Genomic DNA, 15,197 nt, shown 5'->3' on the forward strand with positions numbered 1-15,197 from the left:
AAGAAAAATTAATAGAGGTGGTGTCTTTCCTATTAGAAACATCTCATAGTGCACGTCTGCAAGTCCCAAACACAGCTTTGCCTTGCAGACTAGTTAAAGAGGCAGTCGGGCTTGCTATCCTAAGTGCATGGTGGGCTTTGGCAGGAACCAACAGAGCAAGCAGTCCTGTCCCCAGTTGTCTCTTTCAGCTGCCATAGTCCTATAGCCCTCAAGAAAATACTTATGGCCATCCAGCTGTTGTATCATCACTGGGCTTCGCGTCATCAAAAAAACCCCCAACAAAATCCTACAAAAGCAACAAGAGATTCTTGTTCTTTGCCAGTCCATTTGCTGGACAACATTATTTTATGAAGCTAGGAACTGCAGAGTTAACTGGTTTTAATTACTTCTATGCTTAAGAATACAAGGGTTTAATCTTCTTCCATTAAAGGCATGCTCACAGCCATGAGTTTGCTCTCACCCGTAAAAAGAATAGGACAAGCCCCAGTATCCTGCTTCCCCCCTCACCATCTGTTCTGTGCTCTCAGGCTCTCCAAGGTCAAGTCGCCTTTAGGGATTCAAATCAGAGATAAGACGAAGCTGACATTTCTAATCTTTGTTATGCACGCACAGAACTTATTAGTTTTGGATAGAAGGAGCTTCGTTTTCAGTATGAGTGAAGTGAACAGAGCCCAAAAAAATAATCCATGTTACCTGGTACGTCTGATGAACCACACCAGCCAGAATCCCCAGTTGGAGAAGCCAGCATTGCTAAGGGCTGAATAAAGGGATTTTAGATTGTACACAGGATCTCAGGTTCAAGAAGGCAAGGTTTCTAAGTGTAAACAAAGAACTCTTTTTCTTTCTTTCTTTTTTTTAACCTCCAAAGTAAACACAAAAAAGTAATAGCAAGTGTTCCATTCCTGGCTCTGAGAAACTTCTGGGGCAGTGCAGTCAACTCGGAATACTCCTGAGAATAGTTATTAAAATAAACATCACTGCAGCTAAGGGTTAGTCCTGCCAAACCTCCCTTGCCCTGCAGCACAAAGCACCAGAGTCCCTGATGGCAGAACCAGTGCCGTTCCCACTGGCAGCATGATGCAGAGAAGCCACACTGCAGCAAGCCACAGTATGCCCTTGGTCCTCCTCACAAACACAGTGCCACTGGTTTTGAAGGGTTAAATGAAGTAAGAGAAAGGACTAGTGGTTTAAAAATAGGTCAGTCCATTTTTTCCAACATGTGATAGGAACACATCATTCTACCACAGCCTTAGCTTGGTAAGGCTGTCACCAGCTGGCTGTCTCCTTGGTCTGAAGGAGTGCATTTTCCTCCTCTCACAAACACAGTGCATCCATACCATAGCTCGGGCTGTGCATAAGGCATGAGAATTTAACTAGGAGGCCACAACCCCCCTTAAAGACAGCCCTGACTATTCGTAATCTTCAGGCTGCCTGATTTGTTTCACTAGATTCCTTCATGAGAACTCTACAGCCAACCACTGTGACTAAGTAACAGCTGGCACAGAGGAGGAGCACTTGCCAAATTCAACAACTGGGATGCTTTTCATTGTTTACTGAGATGCCTTAGTTAATGAAAATAGGTTCCTATTTTCAACAGAACAGAAAGAACACAGAATCTAACTCCGAAGACTGCCATCAGGAAAGAGTCCCTGTAAGTATTAATGTATCCACATAAACATCTTCAAAGCTATGAAAGAGGCTATCATGTTATTTGTCCTTTTGAAAAACTTTTATATGCTTAGGCTGAGGCAGAGTGAGCAAAATACTGAAGAAACCCTCAATTACCCCTTTAGGAGATACTCTCATTTCATCCCATCAGGACATGCAAAGTGGCTCCTTCCCAGTGCAAAGTAAAAGGCTAAGAAGAAAAGCTGGGGCAGCATCACAAGCCAGATTTCAGCACCACTAAGAGCCAGAGGTGTGTTGGAATGTATAGTCTGGCTCACAACACCTTAAATGCAACATATTTTCTTCCTTTCCCCTTACAGGATCAGTTCTTTTAAACCAAATTCCTGTGAAGTACATGTTAGCTTCACTTTAGGAAGGCAGGCCAAATAGAAAAATAGAGTTAATTTCAGAGACAAACTACCTAGCACTGATCTACTCCTTTAATGTATGGCTTGGGGAAAAAAAAATTGTGATCCAGAGGTATACTTCTTGAAGAAGCTACCATGTTGTCTTTTCATCAAATGTGTCACATATTTACTTTGAGGTTCTCTGATGATTTATGCTCCTCCCCAGTACATCTTTGCTCTGTATCCCCTCCATATGCTGACTATACTTCTGTCCCTCCTTCTCCCAATTTTGTCTCCCTTGAGCTCATTTTGGAGCGGCAAAAGTCAGGAACAGGCTTATGGAGCAGCTGTTTGACTTTACAGACCTGCAAAGGAGTAATAATGGCATGGTTTCTCTTATGTCTCTTTAAAAATCAGTCAGGAAAAGAACCTTTCTGGTGAATTTTGCTCCAACAGAGCAATGAAAGTGTCAGAGAAGCTGGAGAGCTCCCAGCAAGCCAACCTAATTGTGTATTTCTGTTTCATTTTAAGGCATTCATAATTGTAAATACTGAAAGAACACCTAATCCAGCCAAAATCCAGGAACACCAACTATGTTGCTTACCGGCCTAAAGAAACATATCATTATCATTTGCCACTGACACTCTCTCCAGGAAGGAAAACATGTTTTATTCAGTTGTTAACATTATATCATTAGGGAGCCCGCAGCTGAAAATCTGCTTCTTGTTAACTCATTTTCCATGAGCTTCAGCAAGTTTAAAAAAAAACAAAACAAACACAAAAAAACTTCAAACAAACAACAAATCTGTACTTAAGAAAACTCATTATCCTGCAACAAAGCTGTTATGGAAAAGATGTTTCATGTCATAAATTAAACAAAACTTCCCCTTCCGAGCACCATAACAGTAAAACTACAGGAAAATATTTATGGATTGCAAACATACATACGAATCAGATTGTTCCCTCTGCTCCTTCACTTAAGAAGCACATTCCTGTGGTTCCTAAGTGTATTTCTATACACAGCTGTATTCCTATATACCTGTCCTGTGTTTTTGTTAAAGAGAGTCATGACAAGCCTATCACTGATGCAAGAGGAAGCCTCAGATATTCCAAGAAAAATGGAAAGACAGTTATGTTTCCTGCAGTGCTCTACTACAGGATCTATGATTATTTAAGTACTTTATAAGCAGCAGATGAAAAAGCCTTGCATGTACTTTCAGAAAGTTCCTATATTTAAGAGACAACTCTTAAAGCAAATACAAGCTTACTTATTTAGCCTTGAAATCAGCACAACAGTGCGGGTCCTATCAATAGCATTTTCTCACTGCTTCATCCATAACTAAGTGACAGGACCAGTTTGCCATTTTATGCACTACTGGATAAAACAGGGATAACTTTGATTCACCTCAGCAGAACAAAACTAGAGAGTTCAAGGTAGCACAAGTCCTTTCTGGCTGCAAGTCCAGATCCAGAAAAGGCAGGAGAAGCCAGTACTTTTGCTGCTTCAGACCCCGATCCACCTCTTTCTTGCAACAGCCCTGATAAGCCTCACTGATAAGAATTCTTCTGATTTTAATAGAAATGCCCTCACTCCTGGAGCCTCCACTTCCAATTTTGAAAAGCTCTTCTAACTGCAGAAAAGCCCTTGAAAACACAAAGTAGATGTACTGTAGAAGATCAATTGAGAAAGCAGTAAAAAAATTTAAATAAATAAAAAAAAGAGAGAGAGAGAGAAAAGTATGGTAATACTCAGATGTATGTGATTTTTAAGTCAATTTAATATTTCGGGTGGTTCTACCTCTTCAGCTTTTCCCAAAATTTTAAAAGCAAACAATATTAAATTGCCATGTTCTGAAGAATTTTGCAGGCAAGGGGAAGGACTTGAGCCAGAAGAATCAAAGAAAAACTGAAGGAAGCAAAAAAACCAACACAAAGCAAAGTTTCCACGGAATCTCTCATCAATTTGCCTGAAAGCTGCTTAAAAGTTCCTAAGGGGGTCATTGATGCTTCAAGGTTTTCAAATCTCACAAGTGACCACAGAGCATTAAAGGCAAAGTAACTTTCCTTACACATTTTCAGAAAACATTCCTTACACATTTTCTGTATGGTTGCATCTTTTCAGAACATGAAAATAATCAAAGGTTACTGTGCAGTTTTCCATGCAGCTGTTTTTCTCCACCTTTTCTCCTTCCTCTTAAAGGGATTTTTTTCAAAGCGTCTGATGTTATAAATAGAAAAAATCTAATTATTTTGCTGTAGCTCATTATGGGTGTTTCGGCATGTGACAAAACTCCCTTTATCATCAGTATCAAAGATCACTCCTGACTGCAACAGCTAAAATATTATTCCTGCAGACTAAGGAATGCAAGCATGATATTGTATCCCACAAATGCCAAACAGTGAGTACCACCACCATGCCTGGCTTTAGGCAAGGCTCCCCTTCCTCTCATACTTAATCCATAAATCCACAGATGTTTTGAGCAAAAACATCTGTATATTGACCATATAGCTGGATGTCAGAACCTGCATGCAGCTATGGTGAATGCAGTCAACCCCTCCTGACAATTCCCAAAACGCTTCACTGACGTTCCCTTTAATAAACGTGGTGTCACTAATAAAGGAATAAATAGCATTTCCTGTTCAGCAGCTGAATCCTTGCTTCTGTTTATTGAGGGAAGATTCTATAAACAAAACCAGCCAGAAGACTTGACATGGAAAAACTAGATATTCCTTTGTGCTATTAGTATTACAAACTCTTTTTTGGCTTACCATGGATTCACTGATTAAGAGGAGAAGAAGAGCCTCTTCTACGTTGTCTTGTGGGCAGTATGCACTGAAAGACAGAACACATTTTTCTGAGGAAGGTCAAGAATTATCCTGTCAGCCTCTTTCTCATTTCACAAGAGGAGCAGTAACTTGAAACATCTCATGCATAATTCATTTGCTAGGCAATACCTTTCTTTACAGGTTCACACAATTAAAAGCTCTGCAATATATCCTAGATGAGCTATACTGAACCAGAAATAGATTATTTCAATTTCATAGCAAAGACAGCTATTTGGCTGGATTTTCTTTCTTCCTGGGAAAAAAGAAACATCAAATATGCGGAGTTTAATGTTTTGTTTTTCCAGCAGGCCTTTTGATGGCAAGAACACACAATACTACATGAATCAGTGACATAATTAGCAGTACCGAAGAGTGTTCAAACACTCTCCTTCCTCCTGCTGATAAACTGAAATAAGAACAAATGCTTACTTCTCTTCTGTGTACAGCTCAGGCCTCCGACAAAGAAGATTGCTAACATAAGACTGATCTTCCTTGTTCATGAACTCAGGAAGCGGATCAGATAAAGGGCTCCAGTAACAGTCTTCGCTGAGAGAATGGAGAAGCAGCTGGGCCAGCTGTTTGGCTGCAGTCTAGAGATCAGTACAGAAAAAGACACATCAGTAAAGCCTTCTCCAACACAAAAGATTCACCCCTCCTTATGTTCAATCTTGGAAAGGAAATGTACCGGGAAACATGGCAGTACTCCTTTTCAGAAAGCTAGAGTAGGTAAAAGAGCTGCTAAAATGTCTCCTGCAGTGGCAGTCTCTTCCCTTCTCTCAAAAGACCAACGATCTGCATTTACATGGTTCTAGTTGCAATGTTGTAGGAAAAAGGTATCAGAAATCCCTGACAGCAAAGGGACTCTTCGGTGAATGAAGACAACGGACTGACACATGGACCAGAGACAATATTACCAATGTTACTATATTAGACCATGACGGCACTCCACTGTGTTCTCAGCCTCACAATTTTGTATGCAAGTCTCAGCCTGGAGGCTACTTTTGTACTAGGTTTAAGAGATCAACCCTTTCTTTGTTAATATTCCTCTTCCTGCAGCCTTGTATAGCTTTGCCTTGGTACCACTTCTCTCTTTTTGTTGCAATAATAGAGGGATGAGATAGGAAGGTTATGAAGTTGATACTCAAACAGCAACATCACATGCACATTTTTGACCATGGAGTGATCAAGGATCCTTAAACACTTGCTTTCTGGTTCACATGCATAGCTGGCAAGGTGGTGCCAAAAGGGGGTAAGTTAACATGACTTTGCAAAACTACTTTGCCAAAAGGGGGTAAGTTAACATGACTTTGCAAAACTATTTTGGCATTTGACCTGTCCCCCACTCAACAATACTTAAGTTCTTGCACTGTGAATAGATGAACATGCAAAAAAGCACAGAGGTGTAAAAATTATAGTATCTTCTGTGAATTCTAGGCAGCACAGCACTCTAAGTTGTAAGGTAAATACTGTACAGATCAGAGGCAGGCTGAATCATAGAATCATAGAATGGTTAAGGTTGGAAGGGACCTTAAAGATCGTCAGGTTCCAATCTCATTGCTATGAGCAGGGATATCTCACGCTAGACCAGGTTGCACAAAGCCTTCCTACCCTAATGTTTGTAAATATTATTTTTTAATTTCTGACTGCTGCATATGTATTTTATATGCAATTTATATTTTGAGACGTGTTATGAAGTCACCAAGAATAATTTTCTTTTAAATACCAGGATAGTTATGATTGGTAAACTGAGGAATCGCTCCACTGGAGGTATGACATCTGTTGGACCAAATAAATCATACTGAGGTTAAAGTTCCTGCTACCAGATTCTTTTGATGCAGTTCTCATACACCTCACCAGACATTAATTAATTGAATTACGTCTAAAATACAACCACACTAGCATGCATTGTTTCTTAAACACCAGAAAGGGAGGTTTCATAGATGTACCTAGCAAATGGCAAAGCCATCTGAATGAATTATGGTGCCTCAAAGAAATGTCACATACAACTCCCTGGAAACCCCAAGACCTTCCATGTGCTCCTACTGACAAGTTATAGAAAACCTTCTAACTAGGTTTTTCTATGCTTTTTATAGCAAGTAACCATGAGCAAAATGGCCTAGGGCACTGCAACATTAGCCAGTATAATTTTATCGTTTCGGTGTGTAATTATTTAGTCAGTTTTACCCTGAGGAGACAAATCTCCTGTATTTTTTCCTATAGTCTGAGAGGGGAGGGAAAAATAATATACCAGCAACAGAAAGATCTCTACTGGTTCACACAGAAGTATGAGTACAGCTTGTGATAAGCCTTTCAAAAGGCAAGCACCAAATACTTTAGTGTCTTTAACATACAGTACAGTAGCTGTGTAAATTAGCTTCACTCTTGTTTTGAATAAGACCAAACAAACCAGAACAGGCCAAGACTCTGATTTATGTTATTACAGCCTTTGGCTAAAAAAACCATCATTATGCTTGAAGAACACTGTGCTCCCACAAATCAGGGGAAAGAAAAATATTTTTTTAAAAATCACGTTTCATTTTCATGCTTGAAAAACTTGTTTAATTAAGCATGTTCCTTCCTTTGCCCTCTTGACAGTTCTTTAAAATTAACTAAGAAAATGAAAATGCAACCTCCAGCAAAATAGAAATCCCAGAAAAAACTACTGGATGAACACCTGCAGATTTCCCCTTCAGGATAAATTCTTCATAGGTGTTGTACAGCTTTCCCCTGTTGCACAGGGACAGGAGCATTTGGGTGCCATGTTCTGTCATGTTACAGGGAATAGCAGATGGTTAGACTCATTTCAGCAAAACGATAAAACAGGAGAGCAAGAATAATTCCCTGAACCCTGATCTCAATCTGGAAAAGGACACAATCATTTTAGCGTGACTGTTATTTAAGTCACCTCTTCTAATTACTTGCACAGACTTCCATGTGCATCTGTATCCTCCATTAGGCATATAAGGCAATCCCAAGGCAACAAGAAGATTCATTTCCAGAACACAATTTCCAAAATACAGAGATGTGAGGAATCTAGGCAAAAAAGCAGCCAGGGTACCCTTTCTGCTTGCACTTTCATTTTAGCCTTGCATTTGTATGTGAGCTAGACACACAGTCAGTCCATCCATCGGAATCTGGCACTCTCCATCTCCAAAAGGCTATCCAAACCCATGCCCACCTCCCTTGCTAAACTTCTGTGGAGTCACACAAAACACAAAGCTGAACTAAGCACAAAGCAAGTTTAGTTGTATCAACATCAATGCTTTTAGAGCTGCAAAGTTCTCATTCATGTTCTCAAAATTGCTACTCCGCATGCTGTTGACCTTGTAACCTCCTGAGTAACTTCAGGACAAGACCTCTTACAGGGAAGACAGGGAAGAACCAGTGAAAGGTCTAAGAACTTAAATAGGCACATAAATAACTTTCTCCATTACTTATTTACCAGAGATACTCAGAATAACAGGATGCAGAATGCCAACACCACCACCAAAAAAAAACCAAAAAAACCCCCCAAAAAACCCCATCATTCTGTACTGTTTTGAAGGGAGTTTTACAGGAAGAACACTGAAGCCCTCAAGTCTGAAAAAGCACTGCTTGTTGCAAGAGCCAGAAGTACTTAATGCTTCTACCTGCAAATGCAATAAGTTGTGCGTTCAGACACCAGAAGAAACCGAGACACCATCACCTCAGGACAGCACTGTCAAACTAAACACATACCTATTTCTACTAGGGCTAGAAAATGCACTGGGGGAAAAAAAAAAAAAAAAAGCCAAAAGTAACCCACATGCTCAGGTCTGAAGATGCCTAGGTCTGAAGGCTTGGAGGTTTCAACTGGGCAGGTCTTTGAATTAAATGCATCACTTGACACATCACTTACAAAAGTGGAAAGAAAAAAAAAACAAGTAAAAAAAAAAAAAGGAGCAATCAATCAAGTGAGGAGAAGTACATTTTTGTCCTAACTGCACTGGCTAATAAACAGAGAGAATTCCTGTATAGCAGGTTACCCCACCTTCCCACATCCCACTCCCCTTACCATTTTGAAGGTCTGAGTAGCTTTTGTTTCCACAGTCCGTAGTATTTCCCGCAGGCTCCTCATTCCTTTCACAATATTACTATAAGGTAGGCAGAAAAAAACCCACAATAAACCACATTATAAAAAAAACGGCACATTGGAGACAAAATATTGTTATGATGCACCAAAGCTTGGCAACAAAATTCACATTCGAACAAGCTCATGGAACGATCACTAATACTGAGTGTGCAGTAGCGAGACAAGTCACTTGAAGGCACAGATAGGACAACGGCACCGAGCGAGGCAGCGACTGTGGCATGCCTACTCCAGATGGCTTCCTAGGAGAAGATCACATTCACATTTGACGAACAGAGGAGGCATTTGGAAGCCTTTCATAGCTCGTATTTATGAAGCAGATGCTTCTTAAAAGCATCCACATCTCCTCTTCATACACACAGATTGTACTTGTTTCAATTATATTGAGCTTATGTGATGCTTTTAAATGACGATTCCTTTTAGGTGGTTCTTAAACGCCTTGTGTCTGATGAACCAAACACATGATGAAATTACAGTGGTTTAAACAGTTTATTATCAGGCAGCTAAGTTGCAGTAACTGTCTGCAAGCACAGCTTAACCTGCAATAAAAGAGGGTTAGCCTTTAAAAAAAAATAATAAAAAAAAATCACATTACTCTACATACATCATCAGCAATTAAAGCAGACTGGTTGCCAAATGGTATGTTAACCATGGGTCTGAGCACTAAGAGAGATAAAGAGAGGAAAGATTAAACACTGAACAGACATGCCCTACCACCACAGTACCTACAAAATGATTCAAGCTCACTTTCATTGCAGGGTGGAAGCCACCCAAAGAAATACAAGCTATCAGAAAAAGAGCAATGCTGTACTGAAATAAAGACAACTAGATAAGCAGTTGTACTGGTACATTAACTGCCACTTCAGCTTATTTCAGGACAATTTTCTGTGCAGACAAAATCTAAATTTCATTTTTAAAAGGCTATATACCATAACAACCTTTTCTATCAGTCTTACTAAATTTTGAAGGTAAGCAATACAGACTTGTGCCAACTTTCATGCACTGCAAACCTTCTTGCACTCCACAATCAATGGCAAACATCTGAAGAAGTCAGTTATTTTCCAATCAATGCTAATCTCAAAAAAAAAGGAATCATCAATCAAGTGAGAAGTACATTTTTGTCCTAACTGCACTGGCTAATAAACAGAGAGAATTCCTGTATAGCAGGTTACCCCACCTTCCCACATCCCATTCCCCTTACCATTTTGAAGGTCTGAGTAGCTTTTGTTTCCACAGTCCGTAGTATTTCCCGCAGGCTCCTCATTCCTTTCACAATATTACTATAAGGTAGGCAGAAAAAAACCCACAATAAACCACATTATAAAAAAAACGGCACATTGGAGACAAAATATTGTTATGATGCACCAAAGCTTGGCAACAAAATTCACATTCGAACAAGCTCATGGAACGATCACTAATACTGAGTGTGCAGTAGCGAGACAAGTCACTTGAAGGCACAGATAGGACAACGGCACCGAGCGAGGCAGCGACTGTGGCATGCCTACTCCAGATGGCTTCCTAGGAGAAGATCACATTCACATTTGACGAACAGAGGAGGCATTTGGAAGCCTTTCATAGCTCGTATTTATGAAGCAGATGCTTCTTAAAAGCATCCACATCTCCTCTTCATACACACAGATTGTACTTGTTTCAATTATATTGAGCTTATGTGATGCTTTTAAATGACGATTCCTTTTAGGTGGTTCTTAAACGCCTTGTGTCTGATGAACCAAACACATGATGAAATTACAGTGGTTTAAACAGTTTATTATCAGGCAGCTAAGTTGCAGTAACTGTCTGCAAGCACAGCTTAACCTGCAATAAAAGAGGGTTAGGCTTTAAAAAAAAATAATAAAAAAAAATCACATTACTCTACATACATCATCAGCAATTAAAGCAGACTGGTTGCCAAATGGTATGTTAACCATGGGTCTGAGCACTAAGAGAGATAAAGAGAGGAAAGATTAAACACTGAACAGACATGCCCTACCACCACAGTACCTACAAAATGATTCAAGCTCACTTTCATTGCAGGGTGGAAGCCACCCAAAGAAATACAAGCTATCAGAAAAAGAGCAATGCTGTACTGAAATAAAGACAACTAGATAAGCAGTTGTACTGGTACATTAACTGCCACTTCAGCTTATTTCAGGACAATTTTCTGTGCAGACAAAATCTAAATTTCATTTTTAAAAGGCTATATACCATAACAACCTTTTCTATCAGTCTTACTAAATTTTGAAGGTAAGCAATACAGACTTGTGCCAACTTTCATGCACTGCAAACCTTCTTGCACTCCACAATCAATGGCAAACATCTGAAGAAGTCAGTTATTTTCCAATCAATGCTAATCTCAAAAAAATTAAAATCTAGGTAATCTGTAGATTATCTAGTTGTGGGCAAACTACAGACAAGCAACAAATCAAGGCGAGAGCAAAAGTGCTGAAGACTTGCCCCTGTAGAGAAAGACAGATGCTGTCCTTTTTTCCTTCCACTTTCTGAAGGTCTAGCAAAGAATATATCCACAAAGATAAAAGTTCTGGATCTCAAACTGAGAAAAGCAATGAAGCATGTGGTGATATTTATGCACAGAAGTAGTCACACCAATTCAACAGAATTGTTCACATGCTATTTATTATCAGATAGTCAAAATCAATAAATTCACCCATCTGAACAAAATCATTCAATGTTAGGGGTTGGAAGGGACCTCTAGAGATCATCTAGTCCAAACTCCCTGCCAAAGCAGGACCAACTAGGCCAGGCCACACAGGAATGCATCCAGGCAGGTTTTCGAAGTCTTCAGAGAAAGAGACTCCGCAAACTCTCTGGGCAGCCTGTTCTAGTGCTCCATCACCCTCACAGTAAAGAAGTTCCTCCTCATGTTGAGGTGGAACTTCCTCTGTTCTAGCTTATACCCATTGCTCCTTCTCCTACTACTGGGCACCACCAGAAAGAGACTGGCCCCTTCTTCTTACACCCACTCCTCAAATATTTCTAGACATTAATAAGATCCCCTCTCAGCCTTCTCAAGACTGAACAGCCCCAGTTCTCTCAGCCTTTCTTCACAGGAGAGATGTTTAAGTCCCTTAATAATGCTCACAGCTTTCCATTGGACTCTCTCCCATAGATATCTTTCTTAAATTGGGAAGCCCAAAACTGGATACAGTATTCCAAGTGTAGTCTCACCACAACAGAGTAGAGGGTGAGGAGAACCTCTTTAGACCTGCTGGACACACTTTTCTTAATGAACCCCTGGATACCATTAGCCCTCTTGGCCACAAGGGCCCATTGCTGTCCCATGGATAACTTACTGTCCACTAGGGCTTGGGATTGCCCCAACCCAGGTGCAACACCTTTGCACTTGCCCTTGTTGAACTTCAGGAGGTTGGCATGGGCTCACCTCTCAAGCCTGTCAAGGTACTCTGGATGCCATTCCTTCCCTCCAGTGTGTCAACCTCACCACACAGTTTGGTGTTGTCAGCTTACTTGCCAAGGGTGCAGTCAATGCCACTGTCCATGTTGCTGATAAAGATGTTAAAAAGGACTGGTCCCAGTACAGACCCCTGAGGAATGCCCCTCATCACTGGTCTCCACTTGGACATCGAGCCGTTGATCACTACTCTTTAAGGGTGACTATCCAGCCAATTCCTTATCCACTGAGTGGTCCATCCATCAATCAAATTCATATCCTTCCAATTTAGAGACCAGGATGTCATGCAAGAGAGCATCAAAAGCTTTGCATAAGTATACATAGATTACATCAGCTGCTCTTCCCTTGTCCACCGATGCTGCGATCCCATTATAAACGACCATCAAATTTGTCAGGCATCATTTGGCATGGTTGCCACCAACAACCTCCACATTTTCCATGTGCCTTAGCAGAGCTTTCAGGAGGATCTGCTCCATGATCTTACCAGGCACAGAGGTGAGACTGACTGGTGCACAGTTCCCTGGGTCTTTCTTTTTTTCCTTCTTGAAAATGGGAGTTATGTTTCCCCTTTTCCAGCCAGTGGGAACTCACTGGACAATGGTAAGTGTCTAAATAAAAGTGTCAACAAAATCCACTAACTAGCATCAGAAAGATTAGTGGTCACTTGCAAAGCAAATCAACTCATTTGGCACATGTGTGTCTAGCTCACACCTAGAGATTGTGCTAAAGAGAGACAGGTTTGTCCCCAGAGAACTGGAGCACCATTTCAGTTCCACTTTTCAGACAAGCTAAGCTTCATGGCAGAAGCTCTGGGAGAAAGAGAAGAGGAAAAGGAAGGAATTTTGACACACTGAAGTAAATGAAAGAATAAATAGCAAATTGCTGCCCATCTGGTTGAAACCATGAACTGCATGGCAAATGCATAAAAACACCATCAACAGAAGGCAGGAGTACAAAATGGGCATCATGGGAGGAGCCCCCAGCACTCACCACCTCCCAGATGCTTGTGTGGTCAGGGTCTCTCAGAGAGCATCTGAGCTCTCAACTATGAAACATGCAAAGCATCCGACAAGAATACCAGTTCTACAGGACTGAGGATTTGGTTTGGTAGCTGTTGTATTTTGAACTTCAGCAATTATTATTGACAGAAGACAGATCACACCTTCCAGCAGTCTGCAAACATACCTCACTAGAGGAGTTTGTCTTTCCACTCTACTGTTCCAAGCCAGGAGGCCATCTGAGCACACATTTCATTTTAAGAATCTGAATTGGTCTACTCATAACGATAAGGAACTTACTGTTTCATTAACAGCTGTCCTTCATATACTAATCATGCACTAGAGTTTTATTTAATTAGGACTTGAAGAAGCTAACAGAAAGAAAAGAATGTATTTGAACAGAAATACATGAATGTCAGTAAGTGAATGAGGATGCAATCACAAGGCCTCTGGCAATCCACGCTGAACTCATTTGATCTTGTCTATATCAGAAACTAAGCAACCTTGAGCCTCTGCAGGACTTGGATAGAAAGCTATCTGAAAATCCCAGGTACTGCTGCCTCAAAGCCATGGCATCACAAGTGAACATCAGATCATGGAAATTAAATGTGTTGGAAGAGTCCATGGGCCCCTATTGCACTGCTAAGATGCCAGAAAAAGAAATTAGGAAGAACCAGAAGGGAAAAGCACATGGTCATTAAACTGCATTGGTTTTAGCCACAAACATGGCAAGGGAGGCCAAAAAAACGTGATGAAATGCAGCTTGGGATCCGATTATAGGTAATCTAATAAAAGGGAACACAAAATCATGGGCACAAACTGTGACAAAGAGCATCCTGAGTCCAATCAGCCCAGCTTGGCATGAAAATCTGTTTTGTTTGTACAAGTACCCTATTAATACAAGGTAATGAATTATCCGTCCATGAATCAAAGCAGTCATATCACATTTATGTCATATTGTCTAGCTAACACTACACAAAATTTTAATAAATAAATAAATAAATCGCTGTTTCCTATACAAACTGCTGGAAAAAATATTGATAATGGACCAGAGTCAACTGTGGGTACAGAGGTCTGCCAAGTCAGTTCCGCAACAACATGGGTACCAGAAGATCATAAACTTATCCCTTACTCATCAACTGTTAAAACAGTTAGACTCTAGCATATGGAGGAGACCACAATGAGATGACTACATGGCAGTCTGCAGAGGCACCACTCCAGGGCAGCGTGATACCCAAAGCACACAGTGATAACACCACTGCCTCTGCCCAACTTCTGCATCTTTTCATCTTGCCCAAAAATTCATACTCTCCCTTGTTGTTCATGAATAGGCATAAAACACACCTGAAATAAGTCTCATATTCCTATGAATGAAGATATAAGACAAGTAACCACAACAAAGCATATCAGGGCTTCCTAATGCCAGCTTGTCTGACAGAAGAGGTGTGCTCAAAAAAACCCAGTACAAACCAAAAGCTTAGCAGTTACCTAGATCCATCTAGTCAGCACTTAGACTTGCTCCCATATTAACAGCAGCAGTGCTCTAGTGTCCTGAACAAGGTGCTAGATTGTGAGGACTGAAGAAGGGATAAATGACAACAAAGCCCACATAAATCCCTCAAAAGAGATTAATTGTCAGGCAAAGACTGTCCAGCCTGCCTTTGTACATTAGATTCTACTATAAAAAAACCCAAACATATAAATGAAGTTACTCTTTCAAAGTGCCCTTGCAACAGACACCTAGAAAATTTCAAAAAAGAAACTGTGCACTTAAAAAAAACTACTTTTCTAGAGAAGAAAGGAAGATAAAGAATTCTGAA

The 15,197-nt window shown here is 40.4% G+C and overlaps 1 protein-coding gene across 1 annotated transcript in view; it reads right to left on the reverse strand.

Moving 5' to 3' along the window:
- TTC7A (tetratricopeptide repeat domain 7A) overlaps positions 1–15,197 on the reverse strand; it is a 174,177-nt gene that overhangs the window by 137,658 nt on the left and 21,322 nt on the right. The window contains exons 5-7 of the mRNA XM_010004957.1: positions 10,151–10,229; positions 5,271–5,431; positions 4,785–4,848 (exon numbers count right to left, since the gene is read on the reverse strand). Of these exons, the coding sequence (XP_010003259.1) occupies positions 4,785–4,848; positions 5,271–5,431; positions 10,151–10,229 (304 nt within the window). The remainder of the gene's footprint in view (positions 1–4,784; positions 4,849–5,270; positions 5,432–10,150; positions 10,230–15,197) is intronic.

This window comes from Chaetura pelagica, unplaced genomic scaffold (assembly GCF_000747805.2).
Source record: "Chaetura pelagica isolate M959 unplaced genomic scaffold, ChaPel_1.0 scaffold13, whole genome shotgun sequence".
Classification (NCBI taxonomy): domain Eukaryota; kingdom Metazoa; phylum Chordata; class Aves; order Apodiformes; family Apodidae; genus Chaetura; species Chaetura pelagica.